Below are 24,954 nucleotides of genomic sequence, written 5' to 3' on the forward strand. Positions count from 1 at the left end.
AACAAGTACGCCAGACTCACCTCTCGGGAAAAAGTTAGTGCGCGAGTGAAGGACACGGGGGCGGTTTGTACGTAGTGGAAAAGTATTTACCCGTTATTCGAGAGACCATAGATGGCTTCGGCATTCCTCGCTCAAGAATATGGTAGCTAAACAGCAGGCTCATCAACTGAGATGGCGGGATATTTGTGGTATATCACGTTTCGGGATTTATCTTTTCTAAATATTGCTGATGATGTTGGACAGTATATGGGCACAGTGATGCGCAAATAGAATTGAAGAGGTAGAGGAAGGATTAACCTACCAACTTGAAGGAGCTCAACAGCAAAGTCATCGCATTGAAAGTTTGTACAGATATTTACATACAGGGCTTATTGGTAAAGGAGAGCACGATCACCATCACACTGGTTTCGTATGTTCGTAGAAAACCCATCAGTTTCGATGACTGAGACTCACACTATAACTTATATATATTTCCTTATCAATCAATCAATCAATCAATCAATCAATCAATCAATCAATCAATCAATCAATCAATCAATCAATCAATCAATCAATCAATCAATCAATCAATCAATCAATCAATCAATCAATCAATCAATCAATCAATCAATCAATCAATCAATCAATCAATCAATCAATCAATCAATCAATCAATCAATCAATCAATCAATCAATCGTCCGACTCGTTGGCTGAACGGTCAGCGTACTGGCCTTCGGTTCAGAGGGTCCCGGGTTCGATTCCCGGCCGGGTCGGGGATTTTAATCGTCTCTGATTAATTCTTCTAGCCCGGGGACTGGGTGTTTGTGTTTGTCCCAACACTTTCCTCTTCATATTCACACAACACACTACACTAATAACCACCACAGAAACACGCAATAGTGATTACTTCCCTTCATATAGGGTTGGCGTCAGGAAGGGCATCCGGCTGTAAAACAGGGCCAAATCCACATGTGCGACACAGTTCGCACCCGCGACCCCACAGGTGTAGGAAAAGCGGTAGAAAAAGAAAGAAGAAGAATCAATCAATCAATCAATCAATCAATCAATCAATCAATCAATCAATCAATCAATCAATATGTCCGGTAAACACGAAATGTGCCACCAGATATGCTAACGTTATGAGATATAGAGTGCCTATCTACCTTCCGCCTTTCGACTACCTGGGTCAGGTTTCAACCCACGATCTTGAGATTTGGAGGCTGACACACTACTGTACTACGGATACAGAGTTACATTCAGCGACAAGTTGAAAGAGAAATCCCTATGCTTGTACGGGCACTGTCATAGTGTTGCAGTTTTAATGGTCTGTAGTGTATTCTAATGAGGAAGGATGATATGCTATTTTTGCGTCTTGAACCTTGTATTTAGCAACAACTTTTACGCTAAATTATCATTCCACGGTTTCAGAGAAGAGCGCAGAAAGCATTTACCCGAGTCAGAATATAAATCACAACTAAAACACGTGTCGCAATGTGAACTACTCCCTTGTCTCAAGTACAGATGTCTGTGTGTGTGTGAGAAAGAGGAGTAGGCGAATTATTCTAACTTGAATACGACAGTTCTCTTGGAACTCGTTTTGCTTCAGAAGTGGGTCATACTGGAAGGAGAGAGACGGATATATGTATAAAGAGAGAGCGCTGCGTAGTCTTCATGAATGGAGTTTCAAAGAGGGATATAGACGACTGAACGAAGTTTCTTATACGCCAACGAGATCTTATTACAGAAGCTTTTAGAAGAGTGAACGAAATTTTCGACACTGGAGCACAGTACTTTGAAGTTCACAAATCTTTAATACTTACTTTGTAGGCCCTATTCCATGTTTGTGTTTTCAGGCTGAAAATAAAATTCTCTCCTCATGTATGGATTTTAACCTGTTGTGTAAAGAACAGAATGAATTAAACAAAATTGAGGGAATTGTCATAATACAAAACTTGGTATTGTTTACAGAATATAAGTTCAGTGCAGCCACTGGCGGACTCAGAAGAATAGCGTTCCCCAAGGAAGTGTACTGGCGCCCATGTTGTTTATAATGTATATACACTTCAGTCACAAAATTCGAAGAGCTTTATATATGCGGATGATCTTGCTCTCGCTATTCAGTCAGATCACTTTGAAGTAAGAGAAAGCCAGTTGACAAACACATTGAAAAAAAACTGGCAATTACTGGAAGAAAAACCAACTCGTACCCAATCCTGAAAAGACTCAAGTCTGAGTATTCTATCTTCTGCCACCTAGGTGACAGCCCTAATTGCAGATCAGTGGTAAATTAAATGAACTTGGAATTGCTTGTAAGGCTGTTAGTTACGCGAACCGTTTTGTAATTCATGGCACCGGTTCAGAGAGCCCCGGGTTCGATTCCCGGCTGGGTCAGAGATTTTAATCTTAAATTGTTATATCCTCAACATTCCTGAAACTCACACAGCACTATCTTCCACGACAATAACACGCAATTTGCATACTCGGCAGATGCCACCCACCCTCGTTGGAGGATCTGCCTTATAAAGACTGCACCAGAGGAGCCGAAAATGTTCTCAGACACTCTCGGCACTAAAAGCCACACGATAAATACTGTAAGCGAGTTACCTTCCCTGCCTTCATATTACCTCACCTGTCAGCGATTTCACCATGTGATACTGACTTCACGGACTAGTGTCATTCTGGAAATATCTGCGCTACGTGAATGGGCATGACATATTAAAATTCTTCGTCCTCTTTCACTTACATGGGCGTGAAAGCAGCAGAATCTGATCAGGCAAATGTCGTTGTTTATACTTGTAAGCAGTGATAAAACCCTGGAACTAATCCTGTTCTTTAAACTGATAGGTACCGCGCGAGTTGGCCTTGCGGTCATGGGCACGCAGGTGTGAACTTGCATCCGGGAGATAGTGGGTTCGAATTCCACTGTCGGCAACCCTGAAGATGGTTTTCCGTGGTTTCCCATTTTCTAACCAGGCAAATGCTGGGGTTGTACCTTAATTAAGGCCATGGTCGCTTCCTTCCAACTCCTAGGCCATTTCTATCCCGTCGTTGCCAAAAGACCTATCTGTGTCGGTGCGATGTAAAGCCACTAGCAAAAATAAATAAATAAATAAACTGATAGGCCTATGCAGTTTTTCTAAATTGTGTTCACTTCAAATCTTTATTAAGTGCTGTACTGGCTGGTACACCTATACGCCGCACATTTGAATGTTCCGCCTTAAAGTACTCCTCTACTGGAGAAACTCTGAACTTTAAAAACCGAATCAACTCAACTGTTTCTCAGAAGATGTCACTGTGTGTATTTCGATTTGTTTTGTTTTTTATTGATCAAAAAGTCTGGACATTCTCTCACAGATGTCTCTACCACAAACTATGATCATGCACCCTGGTGCGAAATGAAGGAACTTTACTTGAAGAAATTTTGTATTCAGAAGTTTTGTTCTTTACTAAATTTTGTTTTCATCTATGGGTTGGCAATATTAATCTTTATTTCCGCCAGTTTTGAACTTAGCCGATCCCGAATTTCTTTAATTAATTTTGGACCCATAGTGTCCTTCTTCTCCAATTTTAATGTGTAAGTTTTGGGCAAGCAATAAACGCCTGTGGGTATGTCTTAATTATTCATGAAAGGTCTCGAATCTTCAATGAGGATTTAAAAACTGATGATTTTAATGGCTCGTCGCCACTTCAACAACATCTAGCTTAGTGTATGGAAGTATAGCAGGGGGCGGATTGTGCCTCTTCCTTCGAGCAGCAGCTCTTCAGCAAAGGTAATGGCCTTTTAACATCTTATTTCTTTCTTGTTCAGCAGTTTAACCCCCGGGGAAGGTTCGAAACCTTTTCATAGTATTCTACCTGTTTAAAAATGTAACTTTGTGCCGGCTTATGTAAACATTTTCTTATTACTTTAACTGTAAATCGGGGATAGAGAATGCTTTACCCTCTCGAGCTCCCCTTCAATTTGGATTTGAGGTGACTACGTTTTCATAACCGATTTTCTTCTCTTCATTACTGTGTTAAATTATTTTTCTTATACGAGTCACCTCCCTAGTGTGGTAATAGCCCCTGTGTATCGGCTTAGCGCCACTTAGGTTTTAACAAGCCTTCATGTAGGAGTGCAAGTACTCGCCTCCATTCTGCTTTGTGTTTTGGGCCATTAACTTAACCCGTTTTTGTTTTCCTTCCTGCGAAGGCCCAGTAGATTGGGTACGAAGTACCCCTGTTCCATTATAAGTTGTGCCTTGATAGCAGTTAAGTGTAATAATCTGTTATTGCCTTTAATAGGCTTGGACGATTGAGAGCGGGTCAGCTCTTTCTCTAGGAGGCTTGACATTACGAGGTGGGAGCAAGTGCTCCATGTAATTAGGAGTTTTCTGCCCTTTGGTAATTTGTGGTTGTGAGCTGAGAGCTCAAGGATGGTCAAATTAGGGCGAAAAGCCCAGGATTTGTAAAGACCTTAACTTGTGTTTTCGCTTGTAAAATTATTATTGTACCTGAATATTCATTGTTATTTCACCTAGTGAAAAATTGTTAAATCTTGTTATCTGTTGAAAATATAACCTTTATTGAATTTTTAAATTCATCTTTCGGACTTGTAGTTAGACCCATTCCAGCCCGCACCTTCTTTCACCTCTGCTGATCCACCAAAACACGGTAACAAGTGCTATCATCATCGTCTTAGCGTTTGTCTCACAATTGATTCGTTTCCACTGTTTTGCAAGCCAATCTCCTCTTGGTTCTATTAAGCACATCGTTTGGAACAAGATGAACGTAGTACATGTCTTTTTGAAGGCGTTTCTTGGGGGGCCGACCATGTGGCCTATTTGTAGATGGCGTGATGCGAAGTGCCGCCTGTACAACAGACGCACCTCCTCTACGCATTACATGGTCATACCACCGAAGTCGAGCCTAAGCATCTTGTCTACGATGGGGGCAACTCCCATGATTTTCCGGATTTCTTTGTTGGTGACATGATCTAGCCGGGTCAGTCTAAGTGACCAGCGAAGCATGCGCATCTCCATGACATGAAGTGCTTGCTCATGTTTGATGTTGCTGGCCAGCATTCAGAGCCATATAGAGCGACTGGGCGAACAACAGTCGTGCAAACCTTGGACTTCAGGTGGATTGGTATCCGACGATGGCAGAGATCAAAAGTAGTTTGTCGCCACTTCATCCGGAACGCATTTACTTGTGCACGGGCGTCTGAAATGGTATCACATTCAGCGTTGAGCAAAGAACCATAGTACTTAAACTGTGCTATGATTCTTCGATGTTAGTGCAATGTGGATAAACATTGGGAAGCAGTATTTAAAAGAAGATAGAAATACAATACATACAGTACCTATAATACGATGCCGGCGATGATAATGAAAATGGCTGAATAAATAAACTACAGCCACAGCAGTTCTCAAATGTGGATAAGCACGCTTAGTACTATACAACTGTAGAATCCGAACGCTTTCCCTAGAACGGTGAGCTCATTCTTCAGCTGGCCTGTTAACAAGCGAAGGACCGAGCTCCATAGCTGCAGTCGCTTAAGTGCAGCCAGTATCCAGTATTCGGGAGATAGTGGGTTCGAACCCCCACTCTCGGCAGCCATGAAGACGGTTTTCCGTGGTTTCCCGTTTTCACACCAGGCAAATGCTGGGGCTGTACGTTAATTAAGGCCACTGCCGCTTCCTTCCCAGTCCTAGCCCTTTCCTGTCCCATCGTCGCCAAAGACCTATCTGTGTCGGTGCGACGTAAAGCCAATAGCAAAAAAACAAACAAAACAAAAAAACAACAAACAGACGAAGGACTTCCGGGCGAAATGCGTAGCCTATTCATTAGTAAAGGGGACCACAATAAAAAACACAAGAAAGCTGAATTGTCTCGCAAACAGTTAGAGTTACAAAGAAAATGCATTTAACATTTTTTGTAGAAAGTTCAATTTCAAGGCTACACGGCGCACTTTACTTTTGGTTGGACCAAACGGTTAAAACGTTCTTTCAGTTGATCTTCTTAAACCGCTTTTTCTACACCTGTGGGATCACAGGTGTGAACTGTATTGCATATGTGGATTTGGACGTGTTTTACGGCCGGAAGCTCTTCCTGACGCCAACCATATATGGGGGAATGTAATCAGTAATCATTATTGCGTGTTTCTGTGGTGGTTGGTTTTGTACTGTGTTGTCCGAATATGAATAGGAAAGTGTTGGAACAAACAGAAACACTCAGTCTCCGAGCCAGAATAATTAATCAAATGTGATTAAAATCCCCGACCCGACCAGCAATCGACCCCGAGACCCTCTGAATCGAAGGCCTCAATGCTGAGCACTCGGCCAAAGAGTCGGACCGTTCTTTTAGTTGATATAGAGCAAAAATTATCCAAGTTTGGGAAATACCCCCATAAAATCCCTCACTGGTTCGAAACGGTGAAACCTGTCAAGATCAAAAATATTCCTTGCGTGACTTACGATTTCAAGCTGTATTCTTACCAAATTTCAGCTCAATCGATCCTGCAGTTTTTGAGCCTATCCGGATCAATCAATCAATCAATCAATCAATCAATCAATCAATCAATCAATCAATCAATCAATCAATCAATCAATCAATCAATCAATCAATCAATCAATCAATCAATCAATCAATCAATCAATCAATCAATCAATCAATCAATCAATCAATCAATCAATCAATCAATCAATCAATCAATCAATCAATCAATCAATCAATCAATCAATCAATCAATCAATCAATCAATCAATCAATCAATCAATCAATCAATCAATCAATCAATCAATCAATCAATCAATCAATCAATCAATCAATCAATCAATCAATCAATCAATCAATCAATCAATCAATCAATCAATCAATCAATCAATCAATCAATCAATCAATCAATCAATCAATCAATCAATCAATCAATCAATCAATCAATCAATCAGACACGTTATCATTCTTAATAATATAGATTACCAGAAATGGATGGCTTTCTTCTTTCCCTTTTAGGGGCTTTTAAACTTTAGTGCTTGTTTCATAGAGTTCATCTGGCTCTAATCCTTGAACTTCTCATGCGCATTATGCGCATTATGTTACATGATTTGGGTCATTGCCGTTTCTTGTGCTTTCTTTCTTTCTTTCTTTCTTTCTTTCTTTCTTTCTTTCTTAGTCCGTTTGCCGCCTAGAGTTGGTTTTTCTCACGAACTCAGCGAGGGATCCCACCTCTACCATCCTGGAGCGTGAGATATTTGATTGGGAATCCAGCTGGGAAGTAGGACCAGTACCTCACCTGCCATGTTGAACAGAGGCCTTGTGGGGGATGGGAAAACTGGAAGTGATAGACAAGGAAGAGGGAAGGAAGCGGCCGTGGCCTTAGGTACCATCCCGGCATTTGCCTGGAGGAGAAGTGGGAAACTACAGAAAACCACTTCGAGGATGACTGAGCTGGCAATCGAACCCTATCTACTTAGTTGACATCTCGAGACTGAGTGGACGCCGTTCCAGCCCTCGTACCACTTTTCAAATTTCGTGGCAGAGACGGTAATCGAGCCCGAACCTCCGGGGATGGCAGCTAATCACATTAACCACTACGCCACAGTAGTGCTTTCCTGCCTATTAAAATTATAATTCGTTTGAGGTTTTAATGCCTTATCAACGTACTTTCAAGTGTGATGTGTGGCATTGTTTTTACTTGGCTCCTCCCCCTTTTATAGCTCTGCCTTGATATCTTGGCAGTTCCTTGTGTCACTTGAACTTGTAAATGTTCTGATATTTAACTTATTGCTAGACTTATTGCTAGGTATGGTTGCTATCTTCATTCTAATTTGAGAATGTGTGTATGTAAAGGCATTTGAAAATCTTGCTGGGATCCGCGTGGAAGATTATCCGGTACCTACCTTTTCCCTATGTTCAAACCTCTGGGTCCTCTTTGGGCTAAGCTTCCTTGTGCTTTCAGTATTCTCCCGCTGTACGTTCCGCTCTGTTCTCTCTCTCCTCGTCTCACCTCGCCTGCTTGAATAACATTGATAATGTTCTAAGCTGCTATCTCCTGCCCACCATTCCGCTACAACTTCCACTCTCCGCCATCTTAATACTGGCGTGCTGAGAAAACTGACCTTCAAGCGCCGGCCACAGGTTCATGGCACAACGAGAGCGAAAGCCATTACTGGCCTTTATGACAACGCTGCTAGTCCAGCTCCATGGCTAAATGGCGTGTTGACGTTTGGTGCATGGTGTCTCGGGTTCGAATCCCGGCCAGGTTGGGGATTTTAACCTTAATTGGTAAATTCCTCTGACTGGGACTGTGTGTGTATGTGTGTGTGTATGCAGTCTTCAGGGCTAGAATTCATCATAGGTCACTGATAAGCAGGTCGCCTAAAGGTGTCAATTCGAAAGACCTCCGGAGGCCATACGCCATTATTATACAATACTGCTGAATAACAATATTAATCACAGTGTCTTATTACATAACTGTCCTTGGCTGTATGGTCAGCGTAGTGGCTTTCGGTTCAAAGGGCCCCGGGATTGATTCGTGACCGGGTCGGAAATTTTATTCTTAAATGGTTTCCCTTGGCTCGGGGACTGGACGTTTGTGCTGCCCTAACGTTCCTGCAAGTAATAAACCACTCATAACACTATCCTCCAGTACAATTGCCCGCAGTTTTCTACATACGGCAAACGCCGCCCACCTTTGTTGGAGTGTCTGCCTTACAAGGACTGCACCAGACTAGCAATTCTTCTTCTTCTTCTACTCTTCTTTTCATTGCGCAACAGCCCCGAAGGGCCATGGCCTACTAAGAGACTGCTGCTCAGCCCGAAGGCCTGCAGATTATGAGGTGTCGTATGGTCAGCACGACGATTTCTCTCGGCAGTTATTCTTGGTTTCCTAGACTGGGACCAGGCTAACAATAACCACACGAAATTAAATTGTTACATAACGTGGCACAGAACTTTCAATCACACTAAAATCCAGTTAGATTTGTTCGTCTTGCTGCATTAAAGGATGGCCTTACCTTCTTCTCGAGTTTCCGAGTGTCCTTCCCTTTGTCCATTTACATCGGTGTACACAGAAGAGTGTTGTTTGAGAACCGAGAAGGTTTTGCCTGAAAGTCAGAAAGAATAATTATTAACACTATATGTCAGGTATATAATGCACTTAACAACAAGAATACAGTTTTATAAGGGCAAGAACTACGGCGAATATAAGATAGAAGAGTGAGTCTGTTAATTCATGACAGGAGTAGGAAAAATATAAGCAAATATTATTGTTTCACAATGTCATCACTGATCTGCATTTAGAGCTGTCGCCGAGCTATCTATCTACAGAGGTTATCATTCCGTCCCTGAAGGGGACGGCGGGCCTCCTAGACGGTTAACGCCGTCTCTCAGGCCAGGGAGATGTGATACGGTGAAGGAGATGTTCGGAGAAGGTAAGGGTTTTGGCGGCCGCGGCCCATTCTAGGAATTATCCCGGCATTCGCCTTAGTGCAGGAGAATGGAACACCATTCTTAGTACAGCCGACGGTGGAGGCCCCTCTCCGTTTCCCGAATACAGAGGCGTAGAGCCACGGTAGAGCCGTGGCCACTTGTAAGCCGAAGCATACTCTGCAACCGCCGAGGCCTGTCGGCCAGGTGACAGATTCTCTATCAATTGATTATCTAATCTTTCATTCTTCTTCTTCTTCTTCATCATCATCATCACCTTCTTCATCTCCTTACCCTCCAGACTCGGTTTATCCCTCGGACTCAGCGAGGGATCCCACCTCTACTGCCTCAAGGGCAGTGTCCTGGAGCTTCAGACTTTGGGTCGGGGGACACAACTGGGGAGAATGACCAGTACCTTGCCTAGTACCTGCTATGATGAACAGGGGCCTTATGGGAGGATGGGAAGTTTGGAAGGGATAGACAAGAAAGAGGGAAGGAAGCGGCCGTGGCCTTAAGTTAGGTACCATCCCGACATTTGCTTGGAGGAGAAGTGGGAAACCATGGAAAACCACTTCCAGGATGGCTGAGGTGAGAATCGAACCTACCTCTACTCAGTTGACCTCCCGAGGCTAAGTGGACCCCGTTCCAGCCCTCGCACCACTTTTCAAATTTCGTGGCAGAGCCGGAATTGAACCCGGGCCTCCGGGGGTGGCAGCTAGTCACACTAACCACTATACCACAGAGGCGGACTCATATTATGATTTTTCTAAAAGAATCTCTATTCATGCGTATTTGTCTACTGATGTTATGCCACTCCATCTCTCCACTGACGTTCGAAACACACCGCTTAGTCTCTTTACCTCCAAGTTTACAACATTTTCATAACAACATGGTTTGATGTCTGTTTCGAAATCCCTAACAAGTCCAAAATGGAAGAAGTTTCCAGAAAATCATGTTTTTTCTGCTATTTGCTTTACGTCGCACCGACACAGATAGTTCTTATGGCGACGATGGGACAGGAATGGCCTAGGAATGGGAAGGAAGCGGCCGTGACCTTATTTAAGGTTCAGCCCCAGCATTTGCCTGGTGTGAAAATAAGAAACCACAGAAAACCATCTTCAGGGCTGCCGCCAGTGGGGTTCGAACCCACTGTCTCCGTGACGCGAGCTCACAGCTGCGCGCTCCTAACCGCACGGCCAACTCGCCCGGTGAAAATCATGTTAAAGAACTAATACGTCTGGTGTGTAAGGGTAGTGTGCCTGCCTCTTACGCGCTGGCTCCCTGTTCGGTTCCCGGTCAGGTCAGGAATGTTTTACCAGGATTTACGGGCAGGTTCGAGGTCCAATCAGCCTACGTGATTACAATTGAGGAGCTATCTGACGGCGAGATAGCGGCCACGGTCGAGAAAGCCAAGACTAGTGGCCGAAAGGATTCGTCGTACCGACTGCACATCTCGTAATCTGCAGGCCATCATCATCCCTCTTCGTTCGTCGTCCCTCTGCGTTAGTCCACGATTTTTTCGGCTGGGTGGTGCTCTTCTCCGCTATCGCACAGTCGGCCCAATCATAATCAAACGGGCAGACGCCTCGTTGGCCGTCGCCTTCCTCCACTACAATGTACTCGTGTCTCATCAAGAACGTGGACACCTCTCACTCCCCAACCGACATCCGCGATGAAATTGAAGACAGCGGAGCCATCGCAGTAGCAGTCCTTCGTCTCCAGGATGGTTTATCCGGTCAACCTTTTCCGGACATTGTTGCCTTTTTCCGCTATCCCGGCCCACCGTTGGGAATCATCACAAACGGTATCCGACTCTATGGTACCTCTCATAAAGCTATCCCCACTCCAGAGCATATCATCCAGCAACTGGCTTCTCACCCTGATTTTCCTATCGCTGTCCCATCCCCCCTCCCCGCTCTCACTACTACTGTCAACACCACTGGTCATCACTCCTCACCTACTCTTACTACTACTACCACCACCGTCACTACTTCTGCCCTTCCTTCTCCGTCGACTTCTCCCTCCACTATTACGTATAGTCATCGTTCTCCAATCATGTCCACACCTGCTACCTCCCAATTTACGATTTGTACCCGTCCTCAACTACCCCCTGATACCCTCATGGATACTATCGCAGCAGCACCACCTTTTCCCCCTGGAAATGCAGATGCCTCCACTCTAGTTAGTCATCAGCCTCCGCCTTCAAGCTGCGTCATCCGTGGGATTGACCCTGCCTTCACTGAATGTGATCTCCTCCAGGAACTGCAACTGGCCGGTGTACCAGCTCGCCGGGCGTTTTGCATATTCAACCACGACGGCCCGACTTATATGATCCGCCTTCAACTTCCTTCAGCTGCTGATGTCGACCGTCTCATTGCAACCGGTGTTCGCTTTCGTAGGCGGACATATCGTGTGGAGCCTTCCCGCTCCGCACCTCGCTCCGGCAACCGCCCTCCTCCCTCCGTACCTCTCCAGCGAGCTCTTCATCTGCCCCGCCACCCCCTAATGTCAACCTACCCGCTTCACAATCACCTTTCATCTTACCCCGTCTCCAGATTTTGGACCTCCTTCGTCTCTACGCCACTTCTGTTACCAATATGACCACTACCCTCTACTACCTCCTCCTACAATACTATCCTACTCCGTACTCCAACTTCCTTCCGCACCCCACCTTTATCCCATCTCATTCGATGTAAAATGTACTATGTATTTGTATGTCTATGTAGAGCTTTTCGATATGCGCGCCCGAGATACGTAAATACAAATAAACGTCCTGTCTCCTCTTCTCCAGGTGTTTGTAGGAGTTGGCTTGTGCGGGGTGCTTTGCGGGTCTTCCCTAGGTCCCGGCTTGCTGTGATGGTCCCTTGTGCCAAACTCATTTCTAGTTTTCTTTTCCGGTATGTACGATACATACCTTCTAACGTTGTTTTTTCTATATAACTTTTCTTATTCGATGGCTGAAGAGCTCCTTCGTTGAGCTGATGGCCCGCTTTCCCCCATCAGGGGAAAGAATGAACATAACCTACTTTATGCTTATGCAGGCCATCGGGCTGTTGCGCCATGGTATTTGTTTGGTTTGTGATATAGAGTGTACTAACTTATCAAGACTTAACAAGAGAGTGTGGATACATTATATATTGAAAAGAAATGGGGAATCATGTGGGAAAATCAACGGATAAGATGCAGTATTAGGTAGTTAACAATCGCCCGTAACTTCTAGAGCAGGGCCTCTCAAACGCCCAAAATCCCACGCTTGCAAATCGAGGCGCAAAAGCTCCGTCTACTGTGCATCGGTCCCGCTCGGTTCAGCTCGGACCAACGCTTCGTCTCTAGGCTACTCGGCTAAGCTCGGCTCTACTCGGCTCAAGTCAGCTCGGATTTAGAGCGCTGAGGAGCAAGTGTGGTAGAGGGAGACAGGGGAAGCGAGCGAGACAGCGCGAGGAAAGAGAGAGTAAGCGTGGGGGGTCTGCACTCTGGTAAACCAAGGGAAGTCGTCTTTTGCACCGTGCACAGTGCATGCACCAAGCGCATGCACCCTGAGAGGCCCTGTTCTAAAGCATGATTAATTTATTTGAACACACACCCGCAACACAGGCTGTCACAGACTATTTAGTTGGAAGTCTTGAAAGGTGATTATCATGAGTGATTTGACTACCGTCCGCCTCTGTGGTGTAGTGGTTAGTGTGATTAGCTGCCACCCTTGGAGGCCCGGGTTCGATTCCCGGCTCTGCCACGAAATTTGAAAAGTGGTACGAGGGCTGGAACGAGGTCCACTCAGTCTCGGGAGGTCAACTGAGTAGAGGTGGGTTCGATTCCCACCTCAGCCATCCTGGAAGTGATTTTCCGTGGTTTCCCACTTCTCCTCCAGGCAAATGCCGGGATGGTACCTAACTTAAGGCCACGGCCGCTTCCTTCCCTCTTCCTTGTCTATCCCTTCCTACTTTCCCATCCCCCGCAAGGCCCCTGTTCAACAAAGCAGGTGAGGCCGCCTGGGCGAGGTACTAGTCATTCTCCCCAGTTGTATCCCCAACCCAGCGTCTGAAGCTCCAGAACACTGCCCTTGAGGCGGTAGAGGTGGGATCCCTCGCTGAGTCCGAGGGAAAAACCGACCCTGGAGGCTAAACAGATTAAGAAAGAGAAAAAAGAAAGATTTTACTACCAATAAAATCAATCATGCGAAAGACACACCCCGCTGAGAACATTGTCCTGCCAAGACTACTGCTGTCCAATCTGATGACCAGAAGTTATTCAAGTGTCCTTCGAGACGACTTCGTCAGCCGTGTTGCTCGACTTTCTTAATCAGGTTCTCAGTTCACTTCACGAGGCTGAGCGAATCTCAGTCGAAGATGTTCTTGGACGAGGCGGAGATCGATCTCAGGAACCTGGGGACAAAAGGATGACAAGGGGCTTCACGATGTCCGCATCGTCGATTTTGTTCAAACTTTGTAGGTTGGTAGTACTTAATCACAAAAGGACACTGGCAAAGTAGTAGCGCGCAACTCTCAAAAATGTCCGAAAAAAGCGATTTTGAAAATGCCGAGAAAAGTTACGAGAGTTTTAGCATACTAGGGACCATCAAACGAGAGACTGTGGCAAGGTGGTCGAGTGGTTAGCGGCCAGTATCCAGTATTCGGGAGATAGTAGGTTCGAACCCCACTGTCGGCAGTCCTGAAAATGGTTTTCCGTGGTTTCCCATTTTCACATCAGGCAAATGCTGGGGCTGTACCTTAATTAAGGCTACGGCCGCTTCCTTCCCACTCCTAGCCCTTTCCTGTTCCATCGTCGCCGTAAGACCTATCTGTGTCGGTGCGACGTAAAACAACTAGCAAAAAAAAAAAAAAAAACATTAATCAGAAGGAAAACGGAAGATGTCCGACACTTCAAAGAATGCAGGGAAGGGCCACGGAAGGCGTGAAAATGAAAGAAAAAGCGAACTATCGAATGGCTCAGTAATGACGCTGTAGTTTTTTTTTAAGTTTTATAGGGTTTTATATAAGGAGGAGGTTTTACAACTCTGTAAAAATATTAAGACATGTAAAATGGTTAATAGAATGACAATTGTAATATATGTTTATACAGGATGGTCGGATACAACGTGAACTGGGAATAATTGGAAAATTACAATTGGCTTATGGCTGGCTTGAGAGCGCTAATAGAAAAATGAACTTCTCCAGGGGAGGGACTTGAACAAGGACCTCCCTACTGATAGCATCGGTCCATAGCAACCACGCTACGGTGCCACTGGCACGGTGCGGCTCTCAAACCGGTACTAAGCGACGTGCAGACTTAGCAACACCGCCTCCTAAAGCCCGTTTGAATTCGCCCGCAAAGCGATCTGATTGGTTAACTTCAGTAGCTGATAAAATGACAACGGGACGGAATATCGACGTAATTTTTTCAAATTAATATCAGTATGGCCAACGCTCCAATGCGCATATACTCGGTTCACGTTGTTTCCGAACAGCCTGTATATTGCGTAGATTCTACGCCATCTAGAAATCTCTCTTGTCCATAAAATGAGCAAGAACATGAACAAAAGTAGCAACAAGAACAGAAGTATTCTCCATAACTTTATTGTATGGAAAGATAGTTTTTGTCAAAATATTGAAGTTCTGATTTTGAAAATACCGAAGAAGTGAGTTAGCTGAATATATGCAAATCTTCCTTCAATTTAGAAGACTGAAAAATAAACAAAGAAAAGTGCTTCAGTTCGTGAACTCGCTTATTCTGTTTGAAATTACTTCTCTCTTGAGAATATGACAAAACAAAGTAATCTGTATTTTCCACATAGCGTAAGAAGATGAACTCAGCTTTGATATTTACAGAGTAGAAGTTATTGGACTTTCAAATGAAGATTACAACAACGAAGTGAGGACTACAGAAACATAATCTTCAATAGCGAGGAAGCAAATGATCAGATCCCTGCAGGTAATCGTAATAATATGAAACAACCAACGGAAATTTCTTATTCAGTCACGTTTTGATTTCTGTCCTTTCTTAAGATATTTTATAATGACGATTAGTCACAGATTATTATTACTAGTGGACCCGTGCAGCTCCGTCTTGATATGCTTGTCGTAGTCTTGCCTGCCCTTCAGATATAAACTGCCCCTTCTATGTCGGAAAATAATATCCCTGGTCTTACGTAAAAGAATATTGAAATCTTATGTTTGGTCTGTTGTGCTGAATTGCGCTGAGACATGGGCGTTAACCAAGAGTGATAATAGGAGGCTAGAAGCCTTTGAAATGTGGTGTTGGCGTCAACTGCAATGGATAATTTGGGTGGAGAAGAAGACTAACATTGAGGTATTAAACATTGTCCAAGAAAAGAGACAGATGTTGAGCAATATGAGGAACAGACAACTTTCTTGGGTGGGGCATAGGCTTCGACATAGGAATATGTTGATGAAAATTTTGGAAGATAAAATACCAGGCAAACGCTCTCGTGGAAGACCAAGAAAGACATTTCTTGTGAACTCAGGCGCTATGCAGACGCAAACGTACTGCACAGGATCAAAACAATTGGAGAAGATTCATCGTAGGGGAAAAGCAGGCATTAGACTGAATTACTCAAAGGAGGAGAAGAAGAAGATACTAAACTGAAATTAAATCCTTAGAATATTTTCAAGCTAAATTATCCCACATAAAACTTGAATATGCCAGAAAAACGAGAACGATCACTCATCGATATCCTTATCATACGACTTGCAATATTATTTTATCCAATTTGGAAGACCAGAACATTTTATTAATTTGAAATGTCCAACTTCTAACCATTCTAAGCATACTCTATGAACAACAGAAATCTGTGGCTATTGTCAATTCAGTTTCTTAGAATGACTCATTTCTCTTCCACATGCCGACAACGTAATCTCTTTCAGACTACATTAACGGATCTCTGGTACAAATCAAAATCTAACCAAGAGCTGCTACATATTTAACCAATTGTCGCCCCACATTACGACATATGGTATCCGCTGTGTCACGAATCTAGTTTACAGGGCCTCTCAGAATGCATGTGCCAGTGCACTATACGGCGCAAGGTGCAGGACACAACTTCACTAGGTTGACCAGGTTGCAGACCTCCACTCCTCTTTCCCTACATCTGTCTCACCCATTCGGCCTGTTTCCGCCTTCTTCACGTTTCCCCGCTGATTCTCCCCTCACTGCGAAATGTTTATGTGCGGTGAGTGGAGACACTCTGTTGTATGGGACAATGTTACCGGTGTTAAAAACTCTTCTTGCAGTTTGGTTTGAGCACACAATTTATCTTCTCTAGCTCTTCCTTTCCTATTTCCTTGCAATTATACCGGTAATGTCTGGAACAAGGGATCGGCTATAGGAATTCTGAGAGCGTTCTTTAAATTACAATCAGCAATACTCGCACGCATATCTAGTTTTCGTATAAGTCAAAACAGAAAAAACTTTCACATATGTATGTGGAACGAAACATAGAAATAATCTTAGCTGCTTCTCGATGCAGCTTACGAAGATCTTCCTTCGACAAATTCTCGTAGAATTCAAGCAAAGCCTTTACATTAAAAATAGATCTGTTTAATGATCACGTAAGTATTGTCCCACCAATTAAGCATTTGGCTTTATCGTCACGACTGAGAAAAATTACGAAAGTTCCCACTTCGATTGAAATGGATTTTGGAAGTCTTTGCTTTCTTCAAAACAGGTTGCTCCATTATCATGCTGTTGTTGTCTTGCGCTTATCTATTTCACTGATAAACACGCCGTCTATCATCGGACGCTTCGTCGCTCTCTGCACACTGCACCATCTGAGTCAAGGCGAGTTGAGCTGAGTCGGACCGATGCACAGTGCACGGAGTCTCTGCGCCGCGGTTTGCACGCGTGAAATTTGGACGTTTGACAGACCCTGCTCTAGAACCACCATACGAGGAGCAATAAAAACACATTGCTAATAATTTCATCAGTACTACACAGATCACCTGTCTTGTGAAATGTAATATTTATAAACAACAATCTATGTAAAGATTCAGGAAGTAAACTACAAAGTAGAAACTAAAACACAAAAGCATTCACTTTTCAGGGTGTAAGCGTTAGAAATAAAATAATTCGATAATTGGTATTGGAAAACTGCTGGAAAATGAGTTACCAAGATGCAAAGAGCCTTAAGTCCATTATATTTTTTTAGAAACAAAGAAAGTCGTGTTATTTTTTTATGTGCAAGAGATAGGATCACAATTCTTTCAGGATGAAATTAGAAAAAAATGATTTTAAATTCATGCGCGAGAGAAATGAAATTTCTGTGATTCTCTAGATAATGAAATGTTTAATTTGCACATACGGCATTTTCTTGCGTTACATTGTACATACGGGTATTTGCAACAGTAACCAGCTTAATGTAATTAATGGCATATGCTACAGTACTGGGGCATACACTTACGTGGACTAGAGGAAGAAAATCTGAAAAATCATTTAATTACTATGTATGATTTCCAATTGTTTTATTCTGCTTACTTGTGACAGACAAACAAAACATTAAATTAAGAGGCAGCAGGTACTTTACATTAATTTAAACTGTCAAGTTTCAGCTGTCGTTCTTCAGGCTGTATAAAAGTATATGGCAGGGTACTGAGGGAAAAGATGTTTACCTTACTGAGGGGCTATGGGATTAAATGTACATTATTAAAATCAATCAGAGGCATTTATGTTGACAATTAGACTGCAGTGAGAATTGATATTAGAATGATTCCATGGTTCAGGTACTTACAGGGATTAGACAAGTGTGTAATTTTCTCCCTTTGTTGTTCGTAGTTTACATAGATCATCTGCTGTATGTATGTATTTCTTTCTTCTTCCACGTTCAGTCTAGAAAAATTCTTGCAGTTGTAACCCAATGTGTATAAGTTAAAGGGCCTAAACTAAATCATTTATTTACAAGTATAAAAAGACACCGGTTTAACTGTATTCACGTAGAAGTTCAGTTGCTATTGTCCCTTGTTCCAAGATGTGTGGTAGTAAATTTAATCACTGCAGAAAGAGCACTGGGATTGGTGTATTATTCAGCTGAGTATTGCTCTGCTGTTTGTCTGAACAGCCCTCGTGTCAAAAAGATTGACACTGTGCTGTACAGATCTATGCAAATCATAACCGACGCAATAACATTCTACCCCACTCTCCCCCATATTTAGGTGCTGAGTCTTACTGAGACTCGCAGAAGAAGAGGGCTCAATAATCTGGTCATGGAATACTTCAAGATAGAAAAGGGCTCGGGGTGGGGAAAAAGCGACCGTGGCTTTACAAGGTACAGCCCCAGCATTTGGCTGGTGTAAAAGTGGCAAACCGCGGAAAATCATCTTCAGGGCTGTCGACCGTGGGGTTCAAACTCATTATCTCCCGAATGCAAGCTGATAGCTACGTGACTCAAACCGTGCAGCCACTTGATCAGTTCATCTTGTTTTAATTTGTCTTAGAAAACTTGGGTCACTCTTAACAAGGTTCGAACCATCCATTGCCAATGTTGCTAATGTTGTTCATTCCTGTACAGGGGGCGTATACGATCTTCCTCGGCCCCTGATCGCGGAGAACTTTAACAGTCTATCTACTGTATTGTCCACGAATGATCTAAAATGAGGGTATTTTCCGGATCTGCCTATAACTTTGCCAATGTCTCGACGCTTGCCATGGAGTGGCTGCACAACCTTGCCTTGCCACTTAAGGCGATATTGTTTAGTTTAGTTTTATAAATGTGTATAGCCATAAGTTAAATAAATAAATAAATAAATAAATAAATAAATAAATAAATAAATAAATAAATAAATAAATAAATAAATAAATAATAAATAATAATAAATGCTGGAATGAAAGATGACAGGGAAAACCGGAGTACCCGGAGAAAAATGTGTCCCGCCTCCGCTTTGTCGAGCACAAATCTCACATGGAGTAACCGGGATTTGAACCACGGCATCCAGCGGTGAGAGGCTGGCGCGCTGCCGCCTGAGCCACGGAGGCTCCATCCCTGCTATGGATGGTGTGAAAAATAAATAAATAAATAAATAAATAAATAAATAAATAAATAAATAAATAAATAAATAAATAAATAAATATCTGTGGCAAGATAGCATAAGACAATCGGTAAATGTACGGAGCAGTATTGCACCCGCACATACAGTAATTCATCTAGATTAATGAGCCGGCTCTTTATCATTACTTACCAAATGTGTGCTTCAGATCCTCCAGCTGCTTCACTTCATCCAGAACCTGTAACAAGACACAAAGTAGTTAACTTGTCATATTCTGAAAATACTAAAGATTAACATGAGTAGTTATGTGGTCTAAAATTTAATGTGCATATTTCAGAGTTTACATTAGGAAACATTGTAGGACTTCATATAAATTTGTGAGAACATTTAATTAAATTTTATGTTCGAAAGTAAATGCTCTATATAATCTAGTCGGTGAAGATTCCATAGACGGTTAAAGCGTATGTAATATTAGTACTTTCATTCACCTGTCTCAGTCTTATTCTTGGCTTTGACAATATGAAAGTGACTGAGGTATGAGTGATGCTAGTAATGCCATTCCTTATGAAGCCAGTCCCTGCTATGAACAAATGAAAACCTACAAACTGTTTTCTAGTCAATGACTGGGTCAGGGATGAGATGAATGAAGCCTCCAACTTGCGGCGAGGATAGGAAGTGTGCCGGCTGCCGAGGCCTGTCGCACTCCTCTGGGGCAATGGTTGACTGTCAGCTGAAATGAAATGAGAGTGGAGAGTGTTGCTGGAATGAAAGATGACAGGGAAAACCGGAGTACCCGGAGAAAAATGTGTCCCGCCTCCGCTTTGTCGAGCACAAATCTCACATGGAGTAACCGGGATTTGAACCACGGCATCCAGCGGTGAGAGGCTGGCGCGCTGCCGCCTGAGCCACGGAGGCTCCATCCCTGCTATGGATGGTGTGAAAATGTTGCTCATAGGGTCGGTTCCTGCATGCATTTCAGTGGGCTTGGCAGACTGATATGTAATAGCAACTTCTGGCTCGGTAAGGAAAGCAACGGGAAACTACCTCACTCCTCATCGCCCTAGTACACCTCTTCAGTGATGCCTAGGCCATCTACGACAGCTGATGTCGGGAGCTGTTGAGGATCCAACCAGCCTTAAGGCTGAGGACTCAACATACATACATATATACATACAAAGTTAAAATGGAATTCTACGTCTAATAATATTCAAGGTGTTTCAAATCGATAGGAAACTCACGATTCTTATTTCAAATCTTTGAAATCTAGGATCATGTATTTGAACCAATGTCAGCTCTGTAATATGAAATCGTGTTGAAATTAGAATACCTCCTTTCAGTATTGATGTTGTTGTTTGAGTCATCAGTCCATAGACTGGTTTGATGCAGCTCTCCATGTCACCCTATCCTGTGCTAACCTTTTCATTTGTACGTAACTATTGCATCCTACATCTGCTCTAATCTGCTTGTCATATTCACACCTTGGTCTACCCCTACCATTCTTACCACCTACACTTCCTTCAAAAACCAACTGAACAAGTCCTGGGTGTCTTAAGATGTGTCCTATCATTCTCTCTCTTCTTCTCGTCAAATTTAGCCAAATCGATCTCCTCTCACCAATTCGATTCAGCATCTCTTCATTCGTGATTCGATCTATCCATCTCACCTTCAGCATTCTTCTGTAACACCACATTTCAAAAGCTTCTATTCTCTTTCTTTCTGAGCTAGTTATCGTCCATGTTTCACTTCCATACAATGACACGCTCCACACGAAAGTCTTCAAAAACATCTTTCTAATTCCGATATCAGTGTTTGAAATGAGCAAATTTATTATCTTAAGAAAGCTCTTCCTTGCTTGTGCTAGTCTGCATTTTATGTCCTCCTTACTTCTGCCATCGTTAGTTATTTTACTACCCAAGTAACAATATTCATCTACTTCCTTTAAGACTTCCTTTCCTAATCTAATATTTCCTACATCACCTGCCTTCGTTCGACTGCACTCCATTACTTTTATTTTGGACTTATTTATTTTCATCTTGTACTCCTTACCCAAGACTTCATCCATACCATTCAGCAACTTCTCGAGATCTTCTGCAGTCTCAGATAAAATAACAATCGGCAAATCTCAAGGTTTTGATTTCCTCTCCTTGGACTGTGATTCCCTTTCCAAATTTCTCTTTGATTTCCTTTACTGCCTGTTCTATGTAAACATTGAAAAGGAGAGGGAACAAACTGCAGCCTTGCCTCACTCCTTTCTGGATTGCTGCTTCTTTTTCCAAGCCCTCGAATCTTATCACTGCAGACTGATTTTTATACAGATTGTAGATAATTCTTCGTTGTCGGTATCTGATCCCTTTCATCTTCAGAATCATAAATAGCTTGGTCCAATCAACATTATCGAAAGCCTTTTCTAGATCTACGAATGCCATGTACGTGGGCTTGTCCTTCTTGATTCGATCCTCTAAGATCAGACGTAAAGTCAGAACTGCTTCACGTGTTCCTACATTTCTTCTGAAGCCAAATTGATCTTCTCCTAACTCAGCTTCAACGTGTTTTTCCATTCTTCTGTAAATAATACATGTTAAAATTTTGCAGGCATGAAATACTTAACTAATGGTGCGGTAGTTTTCACACCTGTTAGCACCGGCTTTCTTGGGAATAGGTATAACAACTTTCTGCCGAAAATCAGATGGGACTTCTCCTGTATCATACATCTTGCACACTAAATGAAATAACCTTGCCATGCTGGTTTCTCCTAAGGCAGTCAGTAATTCAGAGGGAATGTCATCAATTCCAGGTGCCTTGTTCCTATTTAGGTCACTCACAGCTCTGTCAAAATTTCATCAGCATCAACAGCCTTTTCATGTTCCAGAGCCAAATTATCTACATCTTTATCTTGATACAACTGTTGGATATGCTCCTGCCATCTTTCTGCTTTGTCTTCTTTCCCTAGAAGTGGCTTTTCATCTGAGCTTTTAACATTCATACACCTAGATTTCCTTTCTCTAAAGGTTTCCTTGATTTTCCTGTATGCAGCATCTACCTTTCCCAGGATCTACAGCCTTCGACATGCTTGCACTTCTCCTTCAGCCATTCTTCCTTAGCTACCTTGCACTTTCTATCCACTTGATTCTTTAATCGCCTGTATTCTTTTCTGCCCTCTTCATTTCTAGCATTGTTGTATTTTCGTCGTTCATCAATCAGGTCTAGTATCTCCTGAGTTATCCACTGATTCATAGTTGATGTTTTCTTCCTACCTAACATCTCTTCAGCAGCCCTACTGACTTCATTTTTCATGACTCTCCACTCTTCCTCTATAGTGTTTCCTTCAGCCTTTTCATTTAGTCCTTTTGCAACATGTTCCTTGAAACAATCCCTCACACTCTTTTCTTTCAACTTGTCTAGATCCCATCTTTTTGAATTCTTTCCTTTCTTCAATTTCTTCAACTTCAGATGGCATTTCATGACCAACAAGTTGTGGTCAGAGTCCACGTCTACTCCTGGGAAAGTTTTGCAATCCAACACCTAGTTTCTGAATCTCTGCCTAATCATAATGAAGTCTATTTGATACCTTCCAGTGTCTCCAGGTCTCGTCCACGTATACAGCCGTCGTTTGTGGTGTTTGAACCAAGTATTGGCAAGGACTAAATTATGATCAGTGCAGAATTCAACCAGCCGACTTCCTCTTTCGTTCCTTTGTCCCAATCCAAATTCTCCTACTGTACTACCTTCTCTTCCTTGGCCTACCACTGCATTCCAGTCTCCCATCACAATTAGATTCTCGTCACCTTTTACATATTGTATCAAATCTTCTATCTCCTCGTATATTCTTTCGATTTCTTCATCATCCGCTGAACTAGTAGGCATATAGACCTGCACTATTGTGGTGGGCATTGGTTTGATGTCTATCTTGACGACAATAATTCTTTCACTATGCTGGTCGTAGTAGCTTACCCGCTGCCGTATTTTCTTATTCATTATTAAACCAACTCCTGCATTTCCCCTGTTCGATTTCGTGTTGATAATTCGGTAGTCGCCTGACCAAAAATCTTGTTCTTCCTGCGAACGTACTTCACTTATACCAACTATATCTAACTTTAGCCTATCCATCTCCCTTTTCAGATTCTCTAACCTACCACAACGATTCAAACTTCTAACATTCCACGCTCCGACTTGCAGAATGTCAGTATCCATCTTCCTGATGATCGCCCCCTCTCGTGTAGTTCCCACCCGGAGATCCGGAGTTCCGGAGGTCAGTATTGATATTTACACGAAATACCACTTAGACGTCCCTAAACACCATTTGCAGTTTGTGTCACGTGCCATTATACTGGGTGGTTGAAATCGACCGATAAACTCACTAGGATGTAAATGCTCCATCAAAATCAACACAAATACCATAGGGAGTTGTGCTCTAGTTCAATATTTTTCGCCTCGGTCAACTGAAGCATTGACTCATGGTCGATCCGAAATCGCTATATCCTGTATTATATATGGGAAACATGTTTGTATGTCTGTTTGTCTGAAATACTTCCTAACGTCCTATAAACTTAAAATTTGACATGAAGGGAGGTTGATAGTTTTGACAGCGTAGAGGTGTAAATATAGCACTTTTCTTTTTTACCATAGAGCGAGCCTGCAAGGGTAGAAAATGGCCATCAGGCGTGTGTCATCAATCTGTAACAACTCGGGGATATGTGGTCTACAACGCTCTCCCGTCCCATATACTGTAGCACATCGCGCCGACTGTTGACAATGAGGTGGGAGATTTTATGTGGCAATTCGTTCCAGGTCGATGAAGTCATTAGTTTCTCGGAGTTTTACTAGGTCAAGCGCCTTTAGTTCACAATCAAACCTTGTTTGGCAAAGACTATTATCGAAGCTCAGGGGGAGTCGTTAAAAGTATCTGGAATCGATTTGCAGTATTGGTGCTGTTCTCGTGTCAGCTTCGTTTGGCTTATTCCAGACCTACTAACAATGAAAACTTGTTGATACTCTGCAGGAAAGACTGACAATATTGTCTACGATACAGGTGGGCGATGAGAAAGCCCTGATCCTTGAGCTAACGACATGAGCGCGGGAAGAGCTCAGGGCAACTGACGCTAATAGTTTGTGCTGTAAAGACTAGATGGCGATAAGTGCAGTCATGGCGCAAGCAAAGCCACAGCTATGTACCTAGCTGAGTACATTATGTTTATGCAATAGAATCGCACACTCCGTTTGTAGTTCATTGTTTATGCTGTATTCCTAAACCAGCTTTAATGTTGGCCTGTAGTACTTCTATGGTTACAGGTCGTAGTCAAAGGAGTATTTAGTTATCACATCTCAAAATAATTAATTTTGCTTCCTTTCGTATAATCTCATGAAATTAAGGTAATTAAACGTATTTACTTATCACCAGGCGTTTGAATACAAAATAACTAATTTTGTTTCCTCACCATAATCCAACGCACTGAATAGAACGAGAACTGGACTGAGTGGCCCAGACGGTTGAGGCGCTGGCCTTCTGACCCCAACTTGGCAGGTTCAGTCTTGGCTGAGTCCTCTGGTATTTGAAGGGGCTCAAATACGTCCAAC

General features: G+C 42.9%; 1 protein-coding gene across 1 annotated transcript in view; it reads right to left on the reverse strand.

The window, feature by feature from the left end:
* The window catches only part of LOC136884355 (uncharacterized), a 737,352-nt gene that overhangs the window by 121,717 nt on the left and 590,681 nt on the right, over nucleotides 1-24,954 (reverse strand). Inside the window, exons 3-4 of the mRNA XM_067156482.2 lie at nucleotides 19,573-19,618; nucleotides 8,977-9,066 (exon numbers count right to left, since the gene is read on the reverse strand). Of these exons, the coding sequence (XP_067012583.2) occupies nucleotides 8,977-9,066; nucleotides 19,573-19,618 (136 nt within the window). The remainder of the gene's footprint in view (nucleotides 1-8,976; nucleotides 9,067-19,572; nucleotides 19,619-24,954) is intronic.

This window comes from Anabrus simplex, chromosome 1 (genome assembly GCF_040414725.1).
Source record: "Anabrus simplex isolate iqAnaSimp1 chromosome 1, ASM4041472v1, whole genome shotgun sequence".
In the NCBI taxonomy this organism is placed as follows: Eukaryota; Metazoa; Arthropoda; class Insecta; order Orthoptera; family Tettigoniidae; genus Anabrus; species Anabrus simplex.